General features: G+C 33.5%; 1 protein-coding gene across 1 annotated transcript in view; it reads left to right on the forward strand.

Annotated features, from left to right (window-relative positions):
* The window catches only part of CLASP1 (cytoplasmic linker associated protein 1), a 324,204-nt gene that overhangs the window by 20,947 nt on the left and 280,107 nt on the right, over window positions 1-23,150 (forward strand). Inside the window, exon 2 of the mRNA XM_051985719.1 lies at window positions 14,238-14,719. Within this exon, the coding sequence (XP_051841679.1) occupies window positions 14,525-14,719 (195 nt within the window). The 5' untranslated portion in view covers window positions 14,238-14,524. The remainder of the gene's footprint in view (window positions 1-14,237; window positions 14,720-23,150) is intronic.

Here is a 23,150-nt window from a genome sequence, read left to right on the forward strand (position 1 = left end):
TCTCCCATATATTATTTAGATCCCAATTTTTCCACAGTAAATAAGTTGCAAAGCTTTTTCTGTCCACATCTTCTGCTGAAAGAATGCTGCTTTAAATTAAACAAATACTTACTGAGCTGAAATGTTTAGCCTGGGACATATTTGTAGACTGTAGAGAGAAACAATAAATGGAGTAGAGACTGAAAATTTAAAAGAGGAATGAGAAACTTATGCAGAAAGGCATTTTGTGCCAGGTACTGACACAATTGTATGAAAGGCATTATGTCAGGGGCTGGAGTTACAAAGACAAAAATGAAATCATATTTTCTCCAAGAAGGCTTATATTCTATCAGAGGAAAAGCATATGTGTATAAGTATATGCAAAATAAATCCAAGATAATTTTTGAGAGGCAATGGCAGCTGGGAAGAGACCCCCTCCCCCCATCTCTTCTAATTTTCATATCAACTGAACTTGGAAAGAAACCAAGCACAAGCAGAAAAGGTACACAAGAAGTCCATCTGTGACAAGATACAATAAGTGAAAAGCCAGAGAAAGAAATGGTCATATGGAAAGTAAATCAAACAGGCAGGACTGAAGAATGTGTGTTAAAGTAATGATTAATAAGATTGGAATGGTAGGTTGGAGCCAGGTTAAGAGTTTAATATATCAAACGAAAGGGTGATATGAGTAGACCTGTGTTTTAGGTAGCAAAATGGAAGATAGAACAAGAAACAGAAAGAGGAGGGAGATCACTTTAGAAGTGTTAGAATAATATGGATGAGAGATGATGGGATCTTATAAGGAGAGTAATTTTGTAAGTAAAAAAGAATGGGACTAAGAAGAGATAAGAGTCAAGAAAACTTGGCAACTGATTGGCTAAGGGAGGAGGAAGAATGAAGAATTGAGAATGCCTTGCTTTTGAATTTAGTTTGGTAATGTTCTTGACAAAAAATAGGGAGATTTATAAAACAAACAGTTTTGAGGAAAGATAATGAATTCTTTTTCATACAAGTTTAGTTTGGGATGTCTATACTTAATAAAATATCCAACTGGTACCTACAGATATATAATTCGAGCTCAGGAGAGAGATTAGCACTGGATATATAAATCTGGGAGAAACTGCCCAGTTTAAATCAAACCAATGGGAATTGATAGAAGAAACAGAATCCTTTAAAAGCCTTTGCATATGCCTATAATCTTTGGGATATAGATAATATAATAAAGGATATTGAGTACAGGTAGAAGAACTAAGAGAAAACAATATCATAGAAAAGCAAAGAGGACAGATAATCCAGAAAAGAGTGAACAAGAGCAACAAATGCTGCAGTGAGGTCAGAAAGCATAAGGATTAAGAAAGGTCATCAGATCGGGCAACCAAGAAAGAAGAGTTTAATTTGAGTCATCAAATGCCAGACTTGAGGGATAGAGAAACTGAAGGAGAGGAGAAAATGCAGAGGCCAAGAGTAGAGAACTCTTCTAGAAGTGGCTAAGACACTAAGGTCTTCCTGACTAAATCCAACATTCAGTTCATTCTGCCATCTTGTTTATATCTAAAGTATATTGAGCACTGTGCTAACAATTGCTGAGGAAGGAACAAGTAAGCTACTGGTTGTATACTCTTCTATTCTCAAATCACTTAATATATACCATGTTACCTGGACCACTACAAATTTATGTAAGGAAATTTATCATTTTTACTAGACTTCCTAATACATAAATATCCTGCCCTTGTTCATTAAACATCTTTTCCCTTAGTCTCTTTTGCTAAGGTCAATCCTGCCATCCTCCTCACCCCATCACCATGCCCATGCCTCAGGCTCTCCTTTAGGAACTTGTTTCAATAATTATTCCTCTTGTTATCTTCAGTGTGTCCCTCTCTATTGACTCCTTTTACATTAAATACGAATATCCTTGGGTCTCCTCAATGTGTGTATGTGTGACACATACTTTTTTCCCCCCTGAGGCAGTTGGGGTTAATTGATTTGCTCAGTGTAATACAGCTAGGAAGTGTTAAGTATCTGAGGTCAGACTTTAGGGCTGGTTCTTTAACCACAGCACTTTTGAATTCTAAACAAACATAGGGAATTTATTAGTTATAGGATAGTATGAGCTTTAAATTAATTCTAATCTTCTCTTTAGTTTGATGGAGTAGTTTTAGATGCATCTGCCATCTCTGGTTTGATTGAAGGTGGGAGGGACTGAATGTTGTGAGGTTGGAGAGTTTGGAACTTGCCCTAGATTTAGTGGTTCCCATAACTTTTGGGTAGAAGGCCCAAGGATAATTGAAGAGATGGGAGAAGAGATGATAGAAACAAAAGTGAAAGGATGAGAAGACATGGGACAGTAATGGTTGTGTGTGTGTGTGTGTGTGTGTACGCATTGCTTGCACTTTGTTCATGATAATTGCTATTATATTTTTGCTACAGATATTTGCTACAAAGATGAACATTGTTGACATTTTGTTTCTATAAGTAATCTCCATCCTTGTTGCCCCTTCTTCCCTCTCCCCACCAACACTTTGTATTAGTAACACTTAATATTAGTGTGTACTACATTTTTGGCTTAAGCTAATCTTTCAGCTTACCTGGATTGTTGCATGATATTTCCAGGAGAGTTCTGGGGTGTGGTTGTTGATTAACTGGGGCCAGCAATTACTTTAAATTATATTTCTTGATGCTGAATGAGAAAGTGTTTCAGGTCTTTGCTTCAGGTTCAGGTCAAAATAACTTCATTTCTGATTTGACCTCTTATATTCTTTTGTACCAAAATCTGTCATAACCAATTAAATCTTTAGATATTTATTTTAATTTAAGCATCTATCATAGTTTGATTTTTCCTTATTTTATAGGCTTTAATAAATGCTCTTTGGTTGTTTTTTTTCTATGCTAACCTAAAAGTTTTTCTGACAGAATCTTTAGTAGGAAATTCTAATTTAAATCTGTATCATGAAGAAAAAATAAGAGGTGGGGGAAGGTGGTTAGGCTAATAGCTTAGCTAAGGGTTATTCAAAACTTTCTGTTACCTACTTCTAACCTTTCCAACCTAATGTTTCATACAAGAATCTTCTGATCCAAATAAAGTGGTCATCTTATTTATTTTTCTTTGGTCATATCATGCTTATTCTTACCTTCTTTTAATTAGCTATTTAATCCTACCAATTATTAAAAGATCAGTTTAAAGTCCTGTGTTTTGGGTGAAGCTTCCATGGCTTCTAGGCAAGTTGTCTTTCCTGAATTTTTACTATCTCATGCAAATAGTTGGCAATTGTATTGTCTTATTTTCTGTTTAGCACTTACATAATTTTTTCACTTGTATAATATTTTTAACTCCTTAAACTAAGACCACTTATAATTATTCACTTTAATATTCCATAGAGGGACTAGTTGAAAAGGTTTGGGATTATCTGTCAATCAGCAAGTGCTTAATTGCTTGCTTAGAATTTTGCCAAACACTGTGTATACTAAGACACAAATGAAATCATTCATTGCCTTAAGGAATTTATATTTTAATGAAGAGACATTTTGTGCATATATAAAGGAATATATAGAACATATACAAAATCAATATGAATTAGGTTTCTGAAAGAGTTGAATTAGCAGCTGCAGAAGCTGAAAAGGATAGTATTAGGAAAAGAGTTGAACTAGGTTTTGTAGGGAACCGAGAGCTATGCAAAAGGTAGAGATTAGAAGGGAGAGCCTGCCTTGAATTGGGTACAATCTTTGTAAAAGCGTAGAGAAAAGAGGATGGAATGTCATACATGAAGAACAGAAAGAAGACCAGTATAGCTGAAGTACAGAGAATGTCTAAGAAAACCAGAAAGAATCCAGGCTTTAAATATCAGTGTCTAAATAAAACTAATATCTGTTTCAGACATTTAGGTTGGTAGCAGATAAAGAGAGAATATGCAGATCAAAAAAGTGAATAGGAAATTTTAAAGAGACTATTGGTCCATTGGAGTTTTTTTAAATCCTTAAAATGTCTTTTGACTACCACCTAATCTCTCAGCATAAGGTCCCAAATGCTGATTAGGAGATATCTAGTCTTTTGAAATTTTGAAGGAAAGTTATATTTATTTGTTCTTATTTTTGTTATTGTTTCAGGAAATTCTAAACTTCTTCCAGATTAAACATTGCATTTGGAAGAAAGAGGATACAGGGCATCATGATCAATGTTGTTTAAATATTTAAAGGATTGTCACATGGAAAAGGGTTTAGATTTGTTATGCTTTGCCTTCATGGGCATAACTAGAAACTATGGATGGAAGATAGAATAATGAGAAAAAGTTAGACTTGATTTAACAAAACAGGTACCTAGAAGCAAAAATGGCTGCTTCAAAGTAATAGTTTCAGGGGGCAGCTAAGTGGTACAATATATAGAGCACCAGCCCTGAAGTCATGAGGGCCTGAGTTCAAATCTGTACTCAGACACTCAATACTTCCTAACTGAATGACCCTAGGCAAGTCACTTAATCCCAATTGCCTCAACAAAAAAAAAAAACAAAACAAACCAAAACCAAATTAATAGTTTTCCCTATATTGGAAAATTTCAATAAAAGCTAAGATAACCATTTGTTGGCACTGGTACATATAGGATTCTTCAGGGATTATTTGAACAAGATGATCTTTTAGGTCCCTTCCAACTTTTTGTTTCTGTGAAGTAGAGCAGAACATAAACAGCAGATGTATGGAGATGAAGTAATATCATTAGAGGTAGAGCTTCTGCTGCTGGAGTTCCACTTCATAGACGGGATTGACATTTTCCCACCCCAAGGAGTTGATTAATTTGATTTATGGACAGTACCTTGAATTCCACTCTTTGGAGCTCACTAAAGTAGTGAAGCTTAATGTAACTCTATAAGCTGCATTACTGAGGTCTTAGTGAAGGTCTTTTTTGATATTGTACTCTGATGCATTGAAGAGAGACGCTTACTGTAGCTCTTTTTTTTTTTTTAAGTAACTTTTTATTGATAGAACGCATGCCAGGGTAATTTTTTATAGCATTATCCCTTGCATTCACTTCTGTTCCAATTTTTCCCCTCCCTCCCTCCACCCCTTCCCCCAGATGGCAAGCAGTCCTTTACATGTTGAATGGGTTACAGTATATCCTAGATACAATATATGTGTGCAGAACCGAACAGTTTTCTTGTTGCACAGGGAGAATTGAATTCAGAAGGTATAAATAACCCGGGAAGAAAAACAAAAATGCAAGCAGTTTATATTCATTTCCCAGTATTCTTTCTCTGGGTGTAGCTGTTTCTGTTCATCTTCGATCAATTAAGGCTCTCTTTATCGAAGAGATCCACTTCCATCAGAATACATCCTCAAACAGTATCGTTGTTGAGGTATATAATGATCTCCTGGTTTTGCTCATTTCACTCAGCATCAGTTCATGTAAGTCTCGCCAGTCTGCTCTGTATTCATCCTCCTGGTCATTCCTTACAGAACAATAATATTCCATAACATTCATATACCACAATTTACTCAACCATTCTCCAATTGATGGACATCCTTTCATTTTCCAGCTTCTAGCCACTACAAACAGGGCTGCCACAAACATTTTGGCACATACAGGTCCCTTTCCTTTCTTTAGTATCTCTTTGGGGTATAAGCCCAGTAGAAACACTGCTGGATCAAAGGGTATGCACAGTTTGATAACTTTTTGAGCATAGTTCCAAATTGCTGTCCAGAATGGCTGGATGTGTTCACAATTCCACCAACAATGTATCAGTGTCCCTGTTTTCCCACATCCCCTCCAACATTACTGTAGCTCTTAACAATATTTTAAAAATTCTTTCCTTGGAAAGACTGGTATTTTCTACAGAGACATTCTTTTTCTTTTAGAAAGAAAGTCTAACTCTGAATGAGTTACTTCTGACATAATGTAAGACTATGGAAATATTACTAGTAGTAGTAGTCATAATCAATTTTAGTAATTGTTCATTTATATTATATGTTAAAGTTTGCAAAGCACTTTGTACATGTATCTCACAACAACTATATGAAATAGATGCTATTATTAGTCTCATTTGTCAGGAAACTAAGGCCATCGAAGTTAGGTGATTTAAATTTTTTTATTTTTCAATTAACAAAAATCTATCTTCTCTTTCTCCCACATTATCTTCTTTCATAATGAGAAAGAACACAATCCAGTACGTAGTCAAGCAAAATAAACTTCTACATTGGTCATAGTAAAAAAAAAATTCTCATTCTATACACTGAGTTCTTCCTCTCTTATCAACAAGTGAGTGGCATATTTTGTTACTAGATTTTTGGAATTATGGATATGCTAATCATAGTACTTAAATCTTTCAAAGTTATTTGTATTTACAGTATTGGAATTTTATCTCTTGGTTTTGCTTAACTTCTCTTGATATCAGTTCATACAATTCTTTATAGGTTTCTGTGAAACCACCTCTTTCATCATTTCTTACAGCATAAATAATATTTCATCACATTTCTATACTATATTTTAAATATTCTTCAACTAAAGATTATCCCTTCACTTTCCATTCTTGGATACCTCAAAAAAAAGTTACCATAAATATTTTGTGCATTCTAAATTAGATTGTTTTGTATTATCTGCCCTTCTTCCAGTTCAATCTACTGCTTCAATCTTCCTACAATCTTTGAATTGGAACTAGGAAGTCTATGACATTGGTGCCAGTTAGCACCCATTTGTGTGCCGTACACATGTTTAGTCATCTGATGCTAGTGCCTAGTGTCTCTTGCAGAGACTTTGCTCTATCATGCTCCTGATTAGGTCCTGTCCCCAGTGTCTGCATACTTGGGCTGGAAAATGAATTTGTGATTTTATTTTTCTTGGCTTCTTGATCAGGGTTCAATCTTGTGAGTTTTCTAGATCTGTTTTTTTTGGGGGGGGGGAGTATGAGGGGTGGAGTGCAGTGACTGATTTGGGACTCAATATACTTGTTTCTACTTCACCATCTTATGTCTCTCCAATGCGTCTGGGTCATATAGTTATTATGTATTGGAAGTTTTTTTGATGATCAGTTTCTTTATAAAATAAAAGGATTTGATAAAATTGACACTGATTTTCTGTGTATGCCTAAAAAAAATCTTTTATATAGAGGAAGAATTATCCCTACTTGACTTAATTTTTTTTCTTAGGACATTTCAAATATTTTTGCATTTTTTGCTTTTTTAAAAAATCATAACAGTTTTGAAAAATGCTCCCTCCAATGTTTTGTGCCTAAGTTAACCAGAATAATAGGGATGAAGGGAATAAGAAGCATTCATCTTTGTAATTTGGATGAGCATTATGTTTAGAGACATGTTCTCTTATCTTAAAAAAAATAAGGAAAGTGAATTTTTTGTGTGTTGTGTCTTATGAATCCAGTAATCTATCTTATGGAAGGTTTCATGTTTTTTATTGCTGTTAATTTTGTTTCCCTGAGTTCTTATGGCAGTTTGCTCACAAATATTTACTGAGAGAAACATCATGTGGCCCTAATGGAAGAGTTACTGTCACTGACAGAAAGACAGACATGTAAATATACTTAATTGGATTGGAGAGATAAAATAGTGATAGGAATTTTCTTATTGTTTACTTAATTGGACTTTATTTTCCTTAATGCCTGTTTTCTGGCTCTAGTACAATCTAACCTCTTTTCAGCATGTCAGAGTAGAAAGTAGGACAAATTTCTAATAATAAAAGTTTGAAAGCTGGAAGGGAAATGAGTGGAAATTCTGTTTCTCTTTTCATTTATGAAAGGCCATGAAAAGCCTTAGACTAACTCCTGGCTTGTTAACTTAGTTAACTTGTTAACATAGGAGTTTTAAGGTCTTAATTCCCTTTGACTTACTGGCATTGCTTTGGACTGACTAGGAGAGAATTTTTTTTTTTTTTTTCATTTAGGGATAAAGAATACTTTATGAAAGAAAAGTACAAAATTATTTAGTGCTTTCTGAGAACGTTTTAGATATAGGAAGAAAGGGCCCAGATTAAATTTAGAATATATAATGCCTTCTTGTTTGACCTTGCCCATTATAATATTTATTCAGCCTTCTTTTGATAAGAAAAGACATAAAATATTCTTCTATAAAGACTAGACAATACCCAACTCCAGAAAATTACCCAATAGTATTGAGACTTTATAAGTTGGATCCCCAGAAGCTTAGTCCTCTTTTTTGTTGTCTTAATTTTTTGTTCATTTATTTATTTTTGCAGGGCAATTGGGGTTAATTTGACTTGCCTAGGGTCACACAAATAGCAAGAATTGAGTGTCTGAGATCACATTTGAACTTCCTCTCTCGTCAGATCCAGTTCTGTCTACTACATTTTAATTTCTTCAATTGTGCCTAAGGAAGGAATTAATATCTATAAGATAATCTTCCAGAGCTCTGGTTCTCTGTTGCCTTTTCACAATTCTCAACTGAAAACTGAACACCAAGAAATTATTTTGTGAGAAGTTAATTTGATTTCCCTTATTTTGTGGCCCAGTTCATCCATGCTGAGGGTTTGTTCTTTGATGGTAATTTGTAAATAAATTTCAGAAGGCCTGGTTTCTGAAGTGAAGCAGGTCTAGGATATCACCACTATGTCATTTGAAATGACATTTTTTGAGAGGGAGGAGAGGAAGGTAGTTAAGTATCTCCAATTCCAGATGAGAGCATATTTCTCTTAAGAAGATAAGAAAGACACTTGGTCTAAATTCCTCTGAAATTCTGGTCTTGTTTAAAATTTGATTTAATTATGAAATCTAAATGATGGAAATTTTTAGCTATTAAGAATTCCTAGAAGATTTTCTTATATCCAACATTTTGGTATATTGGTATGTAGTTATTTCTTTGTTTTTCCCTCTTTGAATTGACTCGACCAAAGCTTCTTGAACTATGGATCCTGACCCCATGTAAAAATTTCTTGGGGAAAAAGGTGTCGTAAGTGGGAAAAGTATTTTTTTTAATAAAGCCTTTTATTTTCAAAACATATGCAGAGTAATTTGATAATATTGATCCTTGCATAACCTCCTCCATCCTCAGATTTACTCCTCCTTCCTCCCATTGCCTCTCCTAGATGGCAAACAATCCAATATATGTTAAACATGTTAAAATATATATTAAATGAGTGGAAAAAGTATTTTTTATCTAGTATCTATTTTTATCTAGGCTAGACCAGTGGTTCTCAAACTTTTCATTCTTAAAAATTATTGAACTGCCTTTTGCTGTATGGGGTCATTTCTATAGATGTTTGCTATTTTAGAAAGCAAAGTATCTTAATATTAGCATGAAAATAATTTTAACTTTATGGAACCCCTGAAAAGAATTTGAGGAATCTTTTGGGATCCATCCTTTGAGAACCACTGGACTAGACAGAATAGCCATTTACTCTGTTTCCTAAACTGCATACAATAATTTACTCAACAAGAGCTGAATATCTGCTGATGTTTGTAGCACCGGTTATATTTTGAATTATGGCTAAGGTGCAATTTCCTTATCTGTTTGTTATATTTGGGATTATGGCTAAGATACAATTTCCTTATCTGTAAAATGGAAAGTTTGGATTTAGTGATTTTTGAGACTTATTCCTATTTTAAGATTCTTCAGTTATATAATTGTGAGCATGAACTGGAAGCTGTCTGCTCTCAGAAGGAATGACATGTACATAAAGGGTTAATGATACGAGGCACAATGTGATGTTGTTAAGCATGCAGTAGAAGCCCTGAGTAGTTTATGAATTGGCACACTAATCTTATTTTTTAATAGCTTTTTATTTCCAAAATTTATGCAAAGATAAGTTTCAACATTCATCCTTGCAAAACTTGCATTCCAAATTTTTCTCCTTCCTTTCTCTCCACTCCCTTCCCCTTGATAACCAAGTAATGCATGTTAATCATGTAGTTCTTCTGTACATATTTCCACATTTAACATTCTATACAAGAAAAATCAGATGAAGAAGGAAAAACATGAGAAAGAAAAAAAAGCAAACTAACAATAACAAAAAAGTGAAAATACTATGTTGTGATCTAATTCAATTCCCACAATCCTTTCTCTGGATGCAGATGGCTCTCTCCATCACAAGTCCATTGGAATTGGCATGAATCATCTTATTGTTGAAAGGAGCCAAATCCATCATTTGATCATCACATACTTTTGTTGTTGTTGTATACAGTGTTCTTCTGGTTCTATTCACTTTGCTTAGCATCAATTCATGTAATTCTTTCCAGGCCTTTCTGAACTCATTCTGCTGATTGTTTCTTATAGGACAATAATATTCCATAACCTACATATATCATAACTTATTCAGCCATTCTCCAAGTAATGGGCATCCACTCAGTTTCCAGTTTCTTTGGCCAACTAATCTTACTAATACTCTTTTATTTCATGTTTTCACTTGAAATTTTTTTTTAGGTTCACTAAATTGCTTAATTAAGAAAATGCCATAGGTAATATGGTTCTTCAGTTCATCAAGACATTTTATAATCTGTCCAATAATGCCTTAATAATAACAATATTTTGCATTTATATATACACATTTTTTTTTTGTCCTAGCAACAGACCTGTACTGTAATCAGGGTAGGTATATAGGTGAAGAAACCGAGGTTAAGACATTAATTACATGATTAGATCAAGATTATATAAAGAATTAGGTAATGAAGGTGGGATTTAAAACACAAGTCTCTTGGTGTTTAGCCTTTTTTTTTTTTCTTTTTAGAGCAATATTCACTAGTTATTGGGTAATTTTCACTGGTTTGCAAATGCTTTTTCATTCATTAAAAAAAAATCAAGTTCACAGATTCAAAATAGGGGAGATGGTATCAGATGGAAGAGAACTTAAAGTTTTAGTGGACTACAAGTTGAATAACCATCAGCAACATGATACAGCAGCCAAAAAAATGAACAAAATCTTAAGCATTAAGAAAGGCATTTCCCTGCATCATTGCTGTCCTGCTCAGGTCATATCTAGTATTGTGTTTAGTTCTAAGGTACCACCTTTTAAGTTGGGGAGTGTCCAGAGGAAAGTAACCAGAATGATGATAAGCCTGAGAATCATGTTGTCTTTGAAAGAAACAGGAATGTTGAGTCTGGAGTCTAAGAAAGAATGATTTAGGAGAGAACATGACATCTAACATCCTTTATGAAAGAGGTCTAGCGTTCTTTTTTTTTTTTTTTTTCATTCATTAGTATTTTATTTTTCGACTTATGTGTAAAAATAGCTTTCAACATTCATTTTTGTAAGATTTTCTTTTCTTCCCTCCCTCTCATATGTCTTCCCTCCCCAGGAGAGCAAGGAATCAGATAAAGATTATACATGTACAATCATTTTAAAATACATTTCCATGTTAGACACGTTGGGAAAGAAAAATCAGAACAAAAGTGGAAAACCATAAGAAAGAAAAAGCAAACCAAAACAAAATATAGAAATGCATGTGCTTCGACCTGCATTCTTTCTCCATAGTTCTCTTTCTGGATGTGGATGGGATATTCTATATATCCCAAGTCTATTGGAATTGTCTTGGATCAGTGTATTTCTGAGAAGAACTTAGTCTGTCATGATTTGTCATCATAATCTTGCTGTTTCTGTGTGTAGTGTTCTCCTGGGTCTGCTCATTTCACTCAGCACCAATTCATGAAAATCTTTTCAGACTTTTCTAAAATCATCGTTTCTTATAGAACAATTGTGATGACTGCGTATTTAAAATCAGCCAGAGTCAGGAATTCAGGTTAGGGGAAAATCTTCAATCTTTATTCTTTTTGAGGTGAAAGGGGGATTGCGATAGCAATATGAGCAGCTGCGGCAGGAAGCCAGCCAGCAGAGGTGAAGGGGGATTGCAGGTGAAGGGGGTTCATGATACCAATGTGAGCAGCTGTGTCAAGATGCCAGCCAGCAGTCTCTCTTTCTGCTTCCTTCTCCGCCCCCATTGCATCCACCCACCAAAATCATCATTTCCTATACAACACATCAGGACTTGCACAAAGAGTGGGCGAGGGCCATTTTTTCTCCAAGCATATATATTAATAGACAATGGTCCAATTACTATTTAGCCTCATGTGCTTGGGACCTCAGTGCATCAACTCGAGCCTCAACCCATTACAAACAATAATACTCCATTACATTCTTATATCATAGCTTATTTAGCCATTCCCCAATTGATGAGCATCTACTAAGTTTCTATTTCCTTGCCACCCCAAAAAGAACTTGCATTTTTTCTTTACCTCCACCTTTTTGAACTCCCAGGTTCTTTCAAAACTCAGCTTATGTACTACATCCTGCTCCATATAGCCTTTTAAGGCCTTTTCCTAGTTTCTGCTTTTTTCTTTTGTTATCTGCTAGGTTCTTTACAAATTAGCTTATATTTATTTTGCATATGCTTAAGTGAGTGTCTGTGTCTGATTGGGTGGCTCTCTATATCTCCTAATGTTGTCTTCTTCAATATAAGCTCCTTCAGGTTAGGAATTGTCTTACTTTTTTTTTTTTTTTTTTTTTTCTGTTTCCTTAAACCCTAATACAAAGTCTGGCATGTGAGAGATATCTTAATAAATGCTTATTTTTTAAATGATTAGACTTCCTCTGTTTTGCCCTAAAGGGGCAATTATTAGGAAAGGTTGTGAAGAGGAAATTTTAGCATTGCAATACCAAAGGAAAACTTCTTAATAATTAGAGCTAGTCATTTGTAGTATAATAGTGGGGAGATAAATAGTGATTCCCCTCTCATTGGTTGTCATCAAGCAAAGAATGGATATTTTGTGGGCTGTAATGTAGATGTGATTCTTATTCACATCTGGATTAGATTGTATAGTTTCTTGGTCCTTTTCAACTCTGAGATTCTGTGATGATTATTTACCAGACAATTTTATTACAAAGAAATTTTGTAGTGAATCTTTTCATTATGTAGATAATCACTCTTCCATTTTCCCTCTTATTTCCTGAGTTTAGATTTTTTTTCTAAAAATTTTTGGACTGGGTCTTTGGTATAGAACATGCCTTGATGAAATTCCCTCAACCAGTACAGATCAGTACTTGCTTTATTACTTAATGTGGTGGAGATTTTCTTATAGAAATTAGTGGTTAAATGATTTAAATGACTTCACCTTAGAACTTGAACTGGGCTTCAGGTCTTCCTGAATCCAAGGCTACCTTTTAAAAATGAATATGTATTACATATACATATACACAATATATTAGACATTTCAGAAAGTATGAGTGGATACACCAGTAGTATGAGTAATGCTTTACTGGGGAGAAGGGCAGATATTAGATGCAAAGCTTAATCAAAATGATGGTGTGAAGAATTGAATAGTATTTCTGAAGTGGGACTTAATCATTAACTATTAGTAACTGAGTGAAGAGACAACAGTAGTTATGATGTGAGTGTGTAGAGTTATTAGCAAGTTATTTAGCTAGCCAGTCAATAAAGAAAATTCAACTAACCAATTTTGGAACTTTCCCTCTCTTTTGCACATTCCCCCATCAAAGTCATAATGCTAATGCTTAAATGATTGATTCCTAATTTGTGTTCTGAGTTGGAATTGGAATGATCACATCCCCATGTCATACATTACAGGTAGTATAATTTTTGTTAAATCCAATTATATTTTGATCTGGTTTGTTCTACACTCAGGTGTTTCACCACTTTGCCTTATTCCCATAAAGTGTTTCTCCTAACAGCATAATAATTCATTAAGAAAAAGTAGTGCTATTTTCAATTTTGCATATCATGATGGGCTTGGTTAGTAACCTACTAGAGACCAAATTTTTTCTTAGGTTGAGCCTAGACAGCTTGTACACCAACATTGCAAAAACTGCATTTAGATGTCAGGTCCCACATGGCATACTTTAAGTTAATGGGATCAGGCTGGCAAAATGGTGTCAAATATTTCTTTAGGAGGTGCCCCTATTTCCAGTTTTTTGATTATTTGAAAGAATAAACTTGAAACTAGTGAATTAGTATGTTCACAATGAGTCAGATAGACTGATTAATATTTGAGCTTGTAATTATGTGCTTAACCATAGGGAAAGGCTGCTTTTGTGCCTACTGCATTTACATATTATGAACTTCTGAAAATCAAACATTCATTTTGGAACTCATAACCTCTTTTCCTTGGATATCAATGTATGTCCTGATAAAAATAATAATTATCCTGTTCAGATCAGGTTGCCAAATATTAAAGTTTCCCATTCTTACACGTAATTATAAGTCACTCTGTAATATGGTTTACTCTGTTCCTGATTTTGATGTTTCATAACGTACATGTCTGCTTAATTTCTACTGATTTTTCCTCTTTTTCTTCTTTTTCAGAATGGACTGCTGAATTATGAAGTATTCCAGAGCCAATAGCATAGCATTACTGCGCTACTCAATACTTTATCTCCTGCTAGTTATTTAAATTAGACTTTTAATATCCTCCCAGCTGCTCTTGAGACACACATGGTGCATTGTTGCCATTCCCCGGATTGCATCTTTGAAACCAAGGCCCTTAGTAACTGTTATCAAACACAAAGGCAGCCTCCAGGAAGCCTTCCTAGAGGGGGATTCAGCCTAACTGCCCTCTAGCTTTCTCAGCCGTGCTGTATTTGAATTCCACCATGGAGTACCGAATGGAGTCTTGCTTGGCACAGGTGTTGCAGAAAGATGTGGGGAAACGACTTCAAGTGGGCCAAGAACTAATAGACTATTTCTCAGACAAGCAGAAGTCTGCTGATCTTGAACATGATCAGACGATGTTAGATAAGCTTGTGGATGGACTTGCCACTTCTTGGGTGAACTCTAGTAATTATAAGGTAAGCTTGCTTAAGAAGACTCTTTTACAGGTGGTTAGATTAAGTTGTTACACTTACACAATCTCTCCATTAAAAACATATGTAAGAAACCATGTGTTTTCTTTGATAGCTGTCAAGTATTGTATCCAGTTTTTAGTGGCTTTGGGATGTTTGGTACTAGAAGAAATGGATAATTCCCTTTTTTGGGGTTTGTTAAATAATATGAAAATTTTTGTACAGCATATTTTTTTTTAAGAAAGATGAATGAATAGAAAAGAGAAAGTTGTACATTGGAAAATTTATAAGCATTTGCAACCCAAAAGTTGCAATACTTGTATCTTGTGAGTGATGAATCATGGGAGAATATGTGAATGGTTCTTCATGAATGGCAAATAGTCTCTGTTGTTAACCTGGGGGATGGGATTGGTAATTGGATATTGAGCTTTTCACCTAAAGGTTTCTGGTTAGAAGCCAGTCCAGATCCCTGGCCAGGACTGGCATTGATTACCAAGAACTCTTTTGTGACCTATGTGTAATGGACTGGCTGACACATTGCAGGTTCTGGAAAGACATGTCACATGGTATCCTTGGGGACAATGATAAGAGGGCAGGTTCCATAATTGAACCAGCTGGGAAAGTAAACCACTTTTCCATTCTAAACACTGAGCTCTTAATAAGAAAAAAAATGAGAGTTATATGATTTCTATTTACTGTATTTTGTTATATCAAAGGGTGACTCCTTATTTAAGGGAGGATTTAAATCTACTAGATCTGACATAGCTTCGGCTTTACGAAGGAATCTGATGGAAGTCGAAGCTCTTGTGCTCTCTGTTGTAATTCTTTCTTGTTCTTGATTTTTGATCATTCATTTGATTTCTTCCAAATCAACTCTTTGTTCTTTCCCCCCCTCCTTCTAAATGACATCAGGGAATTAGATGTCTGGATGTTATAAATGAACTCTTTGTCCACAAATTGATTTGGGTATGTTGTAGACAGTAAGGACAAATATATTTTGACTTTGGATTCTTTGCTTTCTACGTTTATCTCCTTTGGCTATTGAAATCCGAGTCAGATTTAGATCTTGTAAAGCCTAGCTTAGAGGCAGCTAGATGATGCAGTGAGGGAGGCAGATTCCTGGCCATATTTCCAGTTCAAATACAGACATTTACCAACTGTGTGATCTTGGACAATTCACTTAATTTCAGTTTGCCTTCATTTCCTCAGCTGTAAAATGCAAATAATAACATCCACCTCCCAGGATGTTTGTGAGGATCAAGTGAAATAAATAATGTTTATAAAGAACTTAGCATCAAACTTTCACATAGAAGGTACTATCTAAATGTTTGTTATTGTAATTATAATTAATTATGCCTCTTCTGTGAAGATTCCTTAAACATCATTTCTTTGTTACTTTTATCTCTAGACATTGTTTTTGTGTATATTAATTCTACCCCTACATTGAGATTTTGAGGGAAAAGACCAAATCTTACTGCTTCTAATTTTGTTACAATGGTTGACATATAGTAGGTACTCAACATGTACTTCTTGGTTCATTTATTATGGCAACAAAGCTAATCTTATGTAGATGGAAGTGTTTAATTTTGTAAATTTAAAATAAAAAGAATTGAGTTTTTCTGATTTTGAAAAGAATTCTAACATATTCATTTAACATGTTTTGTCATTGCTTTGATTTGCATTCAGACTTCAGGTTTTTTTTTTTTTTTTTTTTTGATGTGGATTGCATTTTCCATTATAAGTCATTTGGAATTATCTTGGATCATTATAGTATAGCAAGAAATTAAAAATAAAGATGGAAGTGGTTTTGCACAAATGCCTATAGGAGAGCAGTGATATTGGTAATCTCAAAGACTGCATTATATAGTATTCTTTCCTTCATATTTCCTTTTTACCTATTCTGCTTAGGTTAAATGATATGAAAACGACTTTGCTAGATAGTTAGACAGGAAAGTTGTGACTTGCCTAGGGTCACAGAGGTAGTAAGTGAGTGAAGCAGAATTTGGACCTTTGACTTATTTGTTTCATCATCTGTAAAATGAGAAGGTTGATCTAGATAGCTTCAGAATTTACTTCTACTTTTTCATCATTATTATTATGGAATCCGATTTTTCTGTCATTGCATTGACCAGGGTGCTTACATTCCTTTGCACTGCTGTGGCCATTATGTAAATTGTATTCTGGATTCTATTACTGTCACTTTGCATTAAGAAACTTAGACAAATTTCTCTGAATTTTTCATTTACATTGTGTTTTATGATACAATTACATTATGATTTTTAATATTATATTACATTTATGTTTCTAGTTGACATGTACCTACTTTGTATCATCTTTTATTACCACAAAAAGTAAAATGTTTTTATATATATAGGAATTTTCTCTTCGTCTTTGAATTTTTTAGGATACAAGCTTACCTCCAGTATTGTTGGGATAATGCAAATACACTATTTAATAACTTTTTTTGAATAATTTCATTTTCAAGAAGAGCAACCTGTTGTGATATGGGAACAAATTTAAAGTAGAGGAATAACCATCCAACAGACATTTGATGGGCTATATTGTGGTTATTGTGCTAGGCATTATGAAGTAGAAAAGACTATAACGGTTTCTTGGAGGCATCTCTTGTATACACTCCTTAGTTTTATGTCCAGGATGCAGAGTGATAGAGGATGTGAGGGAAAAAGGTTCTTGCTGTTCCCTTATTGTCCCTGTTGTATTTCTTTTCATTTTGGTTGGAAAAGTGTGAGGCTTGAATGGAAAGTCTGTAAGTGAAAAGGAGGCTACAATGCTAGCACCAAATGGGGAAGGCTAACATGTCCAGGCTTCCAGATTCCTTTTGAGCTGTAACTCGGCCCCAAAGAAAGAAAAGAATATTCTATACACTGTAGCACTGCTGCTGGCTTCGGTAAGCTACTCCCTCCTTTTCTCTTTTTCACTGGACGTCAAGTGTCATCAAGTTGGGCAGCATGGTTCCCTGAGTGCATGTAATCAAAATCAAGCCAGTTAATCAGTTGGATTTTCCTACATAAGAATTTAGCCATGCCCTTAGGAGCTAGTTGGGAGACAAAATTGTCATGTTTGGAACAATAATTAACAATATGGCCAGTAAATATTTAGGAACTAAATTATGCAGTGAAGACTGTATGTTCAAGGAATTTAGAGGGGAGAGAGGAGAATTGAAGTCATCAGACAAGGACTTTGTGAAAGAGAGAATTAATTGGACAGTTAAGAAGCACAATGCTTCGAATGTGAGACCCGAACTCATAAAGATCTGAGTCATGCCTCAAACACTTAATAGCTGTGTGTAGGCAGCTTACTTATTCCCCATTGCCTCAGTTTTCTGATCTGCAAAATGGGAATAATACTTATTTCAGGGTTGTGAGTATAAAATGAGATTATTTAAAAAAAATGTTTTGTAAACCTTAAAGTAAAGCATAAATGCTATGATGATGATAATGGGGATGATGAAGAAGAGAATAAATTGCTAGACTTTACAGAGAAAAGGAAGGCATTGATAAATCCCAGGGGAACTTTCTTTCCTTTACAGAAGTACAGGCAGACTGTTAGTTAGCAAGAGATTCTTTCAAAGTATTGGGCCATCAAACTTCCTAGTGTTAATACGGTAACCACTGAGCCATACCTTTATGGAGTGAGAATAAGGAGTAGGATAAAATGTTTTCAAATGCTGAAAAGAAAGAATATTTCCCGTTTTTATCTCCTAACTTGGTTTTTTTTTTTTAATTTTTATTTAATAATTACTTTATATTGACACTCGTTTCTGTTCCGATTTTTTTTTTTCCCTCCCTCCCTCCACCCCCTCCCCTAGATGGCAAGCAGTCCTTTATATGTTGGATATGTTGAAGTATATACTAGATACAATATATGTTTGCAGAACCGAACAGTTATCTTGTTGCATAGGGAGAATTGGATTCAGAAGGTATAAATAACCCGGGAAGAAAAACAAAAATGCAGATAGTTCACATTCGTTTCCCAGTGTTCTTTCTTTGGGTGTAGCTGCTTTTGTCCATCGTCCTAACTTGGTTTTTATTGCTCTTTCCTCCTAAGATTATGGAGTTCAGAATTCTTATTTTTCTGGATACTTATTTTTTTAAATTTTATTTTGTGTGTGTGTTTTTATATTTTGTTTTTTAGTGCTTTTGTAAAGTGAGTTATTAAGGTGGATAAGGCCTTTCAGAAGTAGTCTGTGCTTCCTAACATTGGAGTTGATAGTTTAATGAAGTTTCCTATGTGGGGGAGTTATCCTAATATTTCTAGTAGGATAAGCGCTGATATTTTGTAAGTAATCAAAAATCATATCGAAGCAGAGATTTTTGGTTTATGGAGAAGATAACAGGAGCAACAATATCTTCCTAAAGCTTTTTCACTTTTACAAGCCACAATGAGATGGGTAAATTCACAAATATTACTTTGAAATAAGAGTGAGGAGTTGATTGTAATGACTAGCACATCTTGCCACAGGCTGAACTTTGAAGATAGAAATTAGTTGAATAGTTAATGGACAAAATTCCGTTCATTTTTTTAACTTTTGTTTATTACAGTGAAATTTTATGAGGGATAGAATCTTATTTCTTCAGATGACAGATTCTCACCTATCACATACAGTAGGGATCTCTAACCCTTTTATGAGGAGAAGCATCTATTCATTTTCAGAGTTTTTCAATAGAATAGAAACATTGGATGTCTTGTGAGGAAAAGTGTGAGAGAAACCCTGAGAGGAAAGAAGTCGTTGTTGGCTAAAATCCCTAAATGACATGAAAGTATAGAGAGGAAAAGAGGGAAGTTACAGCAACTAGTGCAGAGATAACAACTTTGACTAGGTAATGAAAATTTCAGAATATATTGTCAGATCCCAATTTACTGGTTGGGCTTTGGTTTGGCATTATTACAAATAAATCTATTAAAAATATACAAATTTTGTACAGGTAGAATACTTAGTTTCTGTTTTTCTTTGTAGAGTTTTCCTCATCATAGAATTTTTTATTTGTATCCCTAATGTTTAGAACAGTGTTTGACATATATAAGCCCTTAATTATTGCTGCATTTGAAACCTCGTTCTAAGAGTTATAGATCAGATAGTCTATTTTGATACTTTGATAAATGCTTGGTTTTCAAAAATAAGAAAATGTGGAACTTAATTGAGGAAGCAATAAAATTATTTTGATGAATTAAATGCTAATGAAATGGATAATTTAAAAGAAAATTGATGAATACTTAAAAATATAAAATATCCACATTAATAAAAGAAAGATAAAATCTTTAAATAACTCAATATTTTTTAAAAGAAGAAATTGAAACGACATCATAAACTCCCAGAGGAAAAACCTCAGGATCAAATGTGATGGTGTTCTTAGAAAACACTAAATAAAAGTAATTTAAATTAAAATTTAATTTTAATTTAATTAAAAAATAAACAAAATAATCATTAACCAGCAAAGTTGCAGAATATAAGATCTATCTATAGAAATCAGTGTTTTATATAACTGATGAAACACAACAAGAAGAGCTAGAAAAATGAATTCTTTCCAAAATAACTATAGAAGCTATGAAATATTTTGGAGTATATATATATCAATGTTCATATAAGGATTTGGTTAATATGATTATAAAAAATTATTTGTAGGAAAGACAACCTTAAATAATTGTAGAAATATTAATTATAGGTAGTAAAGGTATAATAGTACTATAGGTATATAGTATAGTGTAGGTATAATAGTTCTATATATTATACTATAGACTTATAGTATGACGATAGTACCTAAATCAGTTTACTTTTTTCATTGTTACCAAAACACTTTTATTAAGCTAGAAAAAATAATGTGAATGAGCAAAAAAAGTGAGGAGATGATAAAAGTAGGAATAAAAGATCTCAAACTGCACTACAAAGCAGTAGTTATTAAAAGTTTAGAACTGATCTAAAAAAGAAGTCAGTGAAGCAGTATGCAACATAATAAAGAAAAAACAAACAAACAAACAAAAATTCAGGTAAAAAATCCCCCAACAACAAAACAATCATTGTTTTATAACATTTTTATAAACCATAGCTGGTTTATGAAAACAAAAACAACTGAGAAAATTGGACAGTAAACTGGCAGAAAGTAGATTTAGATCAGCACTTCACAGTATACATGAAGATAAGCTCTGAATGAAGCTATAATCCAACAAGTGTCAAATCATAAAGAAATTAGAAAAGTAAAGAAGGAATTAGTTTTCAGATCTGTGGATAATGGAAGAGTTTCTGTCTAAAGAAGTGAGTAGAGAAGGTTTGGAGACCCGAGTTCAAATATGATTTCAGTTACATACCTTAGGCAAATCACTTAACTCTGTTTGTCTCAATTTCCTCATTTATAAAATGAACTAGAGAAGGAAATAACAAAATACTCCATTATTTTGGCAAGAAAACTCCAAATAGGGTCACAAAAAGTTGGACAGGATTGAAATTACTGAATAACAAAAACTTTTTAAAAATTACTTTTTTTCCTAAGCCATTTGTGAATCTGAGTTATTTTTTTCCTACCTTAAAGATTATGGTTATTTTTCTTTAAGTTTCATATCTAAAAGATGTTGCTTAGAATAAAAGACGTTTGTCATTTGTAATTAGTTCATTTGTAGCTGTATAGAACATAAAAAGTTTTTGAACAAACTTGCTTCAAAAGATCTACCTTTCTCCCTCTTGTTTTAAATAAATATATTTACTATGATTATATTTTATACTATTATCCATTATTATAATTAATTCTATTTTCCATAATTGGATAATTATATTATCCATAATAGTTTGTATTTGCAATTTTGGGTTGACTTCCTGGTGGAGGTTTTGTTTTAAGTTAGGTGCTCAATATATCCTAAGCTTAATGAATAATCCTTTATGAAGGGTGAATAAGATAATTGATTAACTTGAAGGTCTTATTTCTGTTCAAATATATTGTTAACATAGATTTCCAGGGCTTTTTGCTTTTATTTTTTCTTGAAATGCTCTTTAGTATTTCAAGTACTTAGTATAAAGTACTCTTTAGAATCTTATTTTACTGTTATTTTAGACTTCTGTTTCTTATTTCTATAAGTTTATAGTTTACATAAACCCATTGGCTTTTCCTTTTCTTTGTAGTACTCCCTTCTCTTCTCTTCCCCCAGCCTGAAGCTGGCAGCTTAAAGTGTAAAACAGCATAATTCTGTAACTAGAGGACCTTTGAATTTAAAGTTGGAAGAGATCAATTTGTTTATTTCTTCCTGTACTTTCATTTTACTAAAGAGATCATTGTGGCTCAGAGAAATTAAATGATCTGTCCAAAGATCATACAGGTAGTTAAATAGAATAGTTGGGATTCAAATCTAGGTTCCCATGGCCTATTTTAGTGCTCTTTCTGCTCTATCACTCTGTCCTCACAGGGGAACATAAATCATAAACATTGTATGTTTTAGCTATACAATTAAAATCCTATTATGGTATACTCAACTCTAAAAATTTGTTTAGACTCAGAATCTTAGTATTTTGAGGCTTGAAAAAGTGTCTTAGCTCTAATTTAGTGGTTCTTATCCTGGAGATTATGGACATAGGATACATTTCAGTGTTTGTGAATTTAGATAAGAACAGAAATAGTATCTTATTTGCTACCAATTTCTAAATAAGATTTAAATTTCTTTCTATTATTAATATAGATTACCAATATTTAAATGGTACATGGATTTTACTGTACTGCCAATACCACAAAAAAAGATGAGCTGTTCTAGTTATCCTCTTTCTTTTTATAGGTAAACAAACTTGTCCCAGAGTGGGGAAGTGATTTTCTTTTCAGGATATATATTTCTTGACCAGCAAAAGTGGAACCAGAAATGTTCTTGTAATTTTGTTGTGTTCGCTATTATGAAAAATTGGTTGGAGTGTGGAGCCAAAAAAAATTGACTTGTTACCTAGAAATTCTTGTTACAGTGTTTGTATTAGGATTTGAATTGCATTCAGAAATGAATATGTAGGATTGTGAATGAGGAGAAAACTGCTAAATTGTGTTGAAATTAGGGAAAATATTCTAAAACAAGAGTAATGTCAGATATTTTAAATCTTAGGAGGAGGTGGGGAAATAGGAAGAGATAAAGGGGTTGCAGCTAATAGTAAAAGCTAAATATCTACAGTACTATTAATGTTTATTAAGATCTACTTTTATTGGAAAATTTGTCAGTAATCAAAACAAGACTTTAGTAGGTTGTTGCTTTTTTGTCATTTCAGTATAGGTTGTTATATTTTTTGCTTTTTGTTCATATGCATATATATCTGAATACTTGTTTGGACTTTTTTTTCTGGATACATGAATGAATTTGCTTATGCTCAAAAGCCTCCTACTCAAGGACATTATGCTTGGTGTTTCTAGGGAACCATATTTGAAATATCCATCTATGTTCTAAAATCAAACTTGAATAC

Source organism: Antechinus flavipes, chromosome 3 (assembly GCF_016432865.1).
Source record: "Antechinus flavipes isolate AdamAnt ecotype Samford, QLD, Australia chromosome 3, AdamAnt_v2, whole genome shotgun sequence".
In the NCBI taxonomy this organism is placed as follows: Eukaryota; Metazoa; Chordata; class Mammalia; order Dasyuromorphia; family Dasyuridae; genus Antechinus; species Antechinus flavipes.